Consider the following 6000-nt stretch of genomic DNA (forward strand, 5'->3'; position numbering starts at 1 on the left):
CCTCGGTCTGCAATCACTGATAGTGGCGACACGCGGGGCCGACGTATACTAACGGACCGCGGCCGATCTAAAGGCTACCACCTAGCAAGTGTGGTGTCTGGCGGTGACACCACACTATTTGCAAATAATATACAAGAACATCAAATATTGGTCAGGGAACTTAAGTTAACCTGCTCTCAAGTTGGTCCACAAAAGAACTACAACAAAACCAACATCATGATGAATGAATGGACGCAAGAGGAAAATATTTGTGTCGGGAGTGTACAATACTATAATGGGTGTCAGGATTTATTGATATGGGTCTGCTTGTAAACATGAAAGGAGACTTAAAACAAATATTTCGGTGTATTAAATTGCGCTTCGAGGGTTATGGCAAAAATTCTTCAATTTTCCTGTCTAAGATGCCTTGTGGACTTGAAAAGCGTCAAAGATTTTCATGTTTTTAAATGAAGGAGGTAATTGCTTTTGAAATCAGTCATTAGTTTATTGCAATATATGAAGTGTGATGGAGGTGAATTATTGTGTCATTAAGCATCGGTAAAGGGCTATGATTCTTCTCTTTACAAACTTGGTACACTTTGTGCAACAAAGGAATTCTTCTGATGCGTTCCTAGCTGGGAAGCCCAGCGACCAGGTGGACACAGGTAGTGCCCACGGGCGAGCGGCGGTCGCGCCAATGTCGGCACGCATCTCAGAGGGCAGGGCCCAAGAGGATTAGCGACAGGCGAAGAGGCTGCATACATCAACACGCTGCCAAGGGAAGCCGTGGACATTCGCACGTGTACCCGAGGCAGCGGAAACTACAAAAACAGTTTTGTCACGGTTCTAGGTAACGCGGACAGAGCGGCGAGTTGAATAGTAACAGCACGACTTGGGTGTCCAAGAATCTCAAGTGGCCCGGGGAATTTTGGCCGTTTCCCGCGAGCAGAACATCTGGGAACGTAGCGGAAATACTCAAAGGGAGAAGTCTTGGTTCATTTGTATATTCTGTCTCACACAGAGTATGGCTCTCTTTCCTCGGGTAATGCGACGTCAAGGAGGGAGAAAATTTTGAAAGGGATTTCTTCACTGGCAAGAATCTAATGTTCGCTTTGAAAAATAGTACGAGCTACGTAATTTGCTGAAGGGGAGCGGCTCGCTCTCTCTCCAGGTGCGAGGAGCGCAATAGTATTGGCATTCCGAATATTGCTTCTGAGGAGGCAGGAGTTCACTCTTGACTGCTTCCGATAAGTCGCAACGATTCTCTTATCGCTTGTCATGAGACAACGCACTTTGCATTCGTCGCAAACAGCGTGGAGAGCAAAGTTTGTTAGATCCAAGTAGGCGAGGTTCACTCACTGTACGCGTTATCACGAGCCTAACTCAGAACCATTTTGATTTACTACATATCCGATAACAGTAGTACTGTCATAACAGTTTTGAGCTTGGTTTAATGCACTTTTACGCAGATCTGTACTATGAACGTGGTAATACAGAAAACGCCCGCTTTCCTAGCTGTGCATTCTGTTTTCGCTTTCTTCAATTTCCTTGCAATGTGTTAGATGCTCATAAAGATGGAGAGTCATATGTTCAGTTGTCAGTTGTTTTTTTTAATTCCTTCCTCACTTATTACACCAGGTCAACCCGTCTCGTGTAATTTATTTATATGTTAAATTAGAATGAAATCATACAATACTCATGTTAAAAGGCACCTTATATAATTCACTTGTTGTGAGCTCTTGGTGTCAATTCAATTCTGCTTGTTTTTTTTTCCTTTTTTTATTCTTTGTACAGTATCTGGCGATCCAAATTCTTTATTTTGGTTTACCATTATTTGAATAATTTGGGAGTGAATTTTTAATGAATTTGATAATATTTCAAAAATTATTGCATATGCAGTTAAATGCAGTTTCACTGAATAAACAACTTATATGCTGAACAGTACTCCTTGCATTTCGTTTATAGAATCTAAATAAAATTCACATCTCTTTCTACCTCTCACATGTGGTATCTTGCAAACTGAAGAAAACAGTTTTTGACGATTGTAGACTGCTAGCAGTAACTTATCGTTATGAGACACGGACATCAAATGAATTCAAATGACTTTATTGTCAGAAAACTCATAGTAGTTGAAAAAGTGTTCGGCTGTAATGGGAGAAAACTACAGGAGAACTTGGAGTAGAAGTCATATCTCAAGACTGGAACGAGATCGTAGCGAGACAGTACATGCTGGTCACTCCACAGCGAGATCGAAAGAAGTAATATCCGGCGTTCCCCAAGGAATTGTTATAGGCCCTCTATTGTTCCTGATCTATAATAACGACATAGGAGACAATCTGAGTAGCCGTTTTAGATTGTTTGCAGATGATGATGTCATTTACCGTCTTGTAAAGTCATCAGATGATCAAAACAACTTGCAGAATGATTTAGATCAGATATGTGTATGGTGCGAAAAGTGGCAATTGACCCTGAATAACGAAAACTGCGAAGTTATTCATATGAGTACTAAAAGAAATCAGGTAAATTTCGATTACGTGATAAGTCACACAAATCTGAGGGCTGTAAATTCAACTAAATACTTAGTGATTACAATTACAAATAACCTAAATTGGAACGATCACAGAGATAATATTGTGAGAAGAGCAAACCAAAGACAGTGATTTATTGACAGAACACTTAGAAGGTGCAACAGGTCTACCAAAGAGACTGCTTACACTACGCTTGTCCGACATATTCTGGAGTACTGCTGTGCGGTGTGGGATCCGCATCAGGTGGGACTTACTTTCGAGATCGAAAAAGTACAAAGAAGGGCAACTCGTTTTGTATCATCGCGAAATAGGGGAGATAGTGTCACAGATGTGAATTGGAGTGGCAATCGTTAAAACAAAGGCGTTTTTCGTTGCGACGGGGTCTTCTCATGGAATTTCAATCATCAGTCTTCTCCTCCGATTGCGAAAACATTCTGTTGGCACACACCTACATAGGGAGAAATGATCACGATAAAATAAGAGAAATCAGGACTCGCACGGAAAATTTAAGTGCTCGTTTTGCCGCGTACCGTTCGAGAGTGGAACGGTAGAGAGACAGCATGTAGGTGGTTCATTAAACCCTCTGCTAGGCACTTTATTGTGAACAGCACAGTGATCACGTAGATGTAGACCGGGTCCCGTGTCGTCGGACCGCGAGCGTCGTAATCAGACCACAGGCCGCAGGCCGCAGGCCGCAGGCGTCGGCGGCGGCCGGCGGCCGCTCCTGCTGGGTAGGCGTCCCCGTCCCCCAGCAGCGGCGAGACTTCGGCGACCCCGTCCCGCCTGCCTGTGCCCTGGGGCCGGCCTTCCAGAAGCCACTCCGGCTCCACTGGCTTCGCGTCGTCGGCGTTTACGCCTGACCCCGGTCATTGCCCTGCTCCACGTGGTTTCCACGTGGCTCACAAAAGCAGCCCTTCCGCGAATTCCGGGAACTGGCTTTTAAACTCTGGCCCAGCCGAGTACGTCACTGAACCGTGATTTATTTTCAAAGAATATTCTTAAGAATTTATTTAATTTACTAGCGATTCATCAAGAACGTTAACACATTTAATCACACTATGTATGCGTGGAAGTAGTTGCCAGGGAGTAACTGGTGAAATCATAACCAAATTCCTTGTAACAAATGGGAATGTTATTCACTTTAATAGTGCCTACAAGCATTTTTTACAAGAAACAGATTTAAAATTATGGTCAGAAAGCATCATCTAAATATCAAAGTTCCAATTTATTCAGAGGCAGAAAGAAACAAGTTTTGACTGTATGAGCTTTCGGGCAGAGAACTTTGCCGCTCCCTTTGCACACGGCGGTAGTAATGGGCGTTCACAACAGCTTCTGAAAGACTACACTGGTGCAAATCTACAACACACCAGATAACTTTAAACTAAGGGATCGAAATGGTACAAAACACTAACAATTAAATTATCAACCTCGCCACCGAAAGTGCAACTTGATTTTAACTTCTAAGAAAAGTCTTACGGTGAAACGGTGGCAACTTTATATACTAAAATGATCATTTAAATAAAAGTCCATGAAATGCAATCTTATATAAAATTCTACAAGGTGGCCCAAATAATAGTTAAGATGCTCTACAGTACACAGATACCGCCTCTCAAGATCATAGGCAATAATGTCAAAGTTTCCAAAGATCAAAACATATTTCAGGTATTAGGCCCTTACACTCTAACCAATAAATTCGTTAACACACCAAGTCCGAGAAAATGACAGAGGCAGCTACTAACGCATGGCATTGATAGGGAGATTACCGAACAACCCGAACCACAGGTTGCTCTAACCCGCCCCTACTCCACAAGGGAAAAACGGACCACCCAATTCATAAAAAACCACATTCCCGCGGGTGGGCAAACGGAGAAGAATGGTGGAACGACGCCAAAGCAAAACGGCTGGTGATCTCACCAAGAAAGCAACTAGAATTTAACAAGTAAATGAAATAACATATCACCAATCACTTAACTTCTAATAAATTGCGATTTCTCGAGAAGACCTGGCGCAGCACCCCCAAATCGCTCTCCCTTACCGTCCGCTGCCAGCCGCTTCAACGGACGCAGGAAGGCGCGCCGATCTCCCGTCTCACGGCGTCGCAGCTCGCACAGGCCAGACTGATGTCGTGGGTTGACTCCTGTTGCTCTCGTGTCGGCCGCGAAGCCACTACCCCACGCTATACGGCGCGGCCCACTGGACTCACGTGGCGACCTCACATGCGCCGACGCTCCAGACGGACCAGTCATCTTATGTCTCAGTGCGGTACCGACCAACCGATCGATCGAACCGCCAATGACTACTGCCTGAGCCAACTCGAGCAGATTGGCGGCCTAATGCGCAGACTCAGATGCAGGAACGAAGCCCCAACTGGGCGACCACTGGCGGAGTGTAAAGACTCTGATTTTGCCGGCTTTAAAGTTTGATCCGAACGACAGAGATACTAGCACTCCGAACGACAGACAGACACTAACTGCCTAACAAATGCGGACGAGAGACAGACTAGCAAGCTCGGGACGAGAGACTGACCCCACTGACCGCCCTGCTGAGCTCATAGCCCCCTCAAATGCACGTGAACAGGCAACCTTTTCCCTTTTCCACCAGAGTGAGACACCAAAGCTGCGATTGCCACAGCGGTGCCACATCCAGAAACGGAGGGCGACTGCTTCACACTACGCGCTGCGGCGCGCTCTTCAAAACAGCATTTTTACCACGGCTCAGTCACATCGAGGCACGGCAGGGTCACGCCCGGCGCCTGCCGTGTATCAGGCGGGGATCCTCGCTGCGAACTCTGGCGCCACCGGTCCGCGAAGGAGGGACCTCCGCCTGCCTGCCCAGTCCGGACGGGCAATACCGTGTCTTCCGCCAGCAGCCGCTCCTCGCCGTCGGTCCAGACTTCGACTCCGGGCACCGCCACCGCCGTGCCCCTGGGTGACGCGACCTTCCGCACTAGAGGACAGCTGGTGGGAGCCTGCGCCCGCAGGGGCCGCAGGCCTGGCCACGCAGCTCGCTTCTCACACCAGAGACACCAGAGGAGAGCCCTGTCTGCCCAAGCAGCGTGCGCTCGCCGCCCGCCATGCGTCGACGCCTGCAGCTGCGACTCCGCAATATTACGAGGAAGCTGCGGACCGCGCCAGGGAATGGAGCACAATCAGATGAGCGTCTCAACTGTATGAATTAGTAAAGAAGTAATAAAGCGATGTGTGTTTTCATCAAGACCCACCTCTGCTGCTGTCCACATTCCCCATCTTCGACAGAGAACCCAGCCCAAAACAAGACAGCTGAACTCTCCCGCCTTTAGGGTTACACAAAAAACGAGGGGAAGAAACCATTAGATGTTAGACGTACAATAAAGGTTGAAAGGGTACAGTACCGCCCGACATTGAAAGTAGGTACAATATTCTTCGTTATTATTGTCAGAACAATATATTTTTTGTAATAATAACTCAATTTCACTTAATACACTGAAGCCGGATACCAGTGTAGGAAAAAAGGA

General features: G+C 46.4%; 1 protein-coding gene across 1 annotated transcript in view; it reads right to left on the reverse strand.

Annotated features, from left to right (window-relative positions):
• LOC126272697 (translation initiation factor IF-2-like) overlaps positions 1–5745 on the reverse strand; it is a 135858-nt gene extending 130113 nt beyond the window's left edge. Inside the window, exons 1-2 of the mRNA XM_049975730.1 lie at positions 5728–5745; positions 5216–5625 (exon numbers count right to left, since the gene is read on the reverse strand). Coding sequence (XP_049831687.1) covers positions 5216–5625; positions 5728–5745 — 428 coding nt within the window. The remainder of the gene's footprint in view (positions 1–5215; positions 5626–5727) is intronic.
• Between the last annotated feature and the right edge of the window lie 255 nt (positions 5746–6000).

Source organism: Schistocerca gregaria, chromosome 5, assembly GCF_023897955.1.
Source record: "Schistocerca gregaria isolate iqSchGreg1 chromosome 5, iqSchGreg1.2, whole genome shotgun sequence".
Taxonomy (NCBI): Eukaryota; Metazoa; Arthropoda; class Insecta; order Orthoptera; family Acrididae; genus Schistocerca; species Schistocerca gregaria.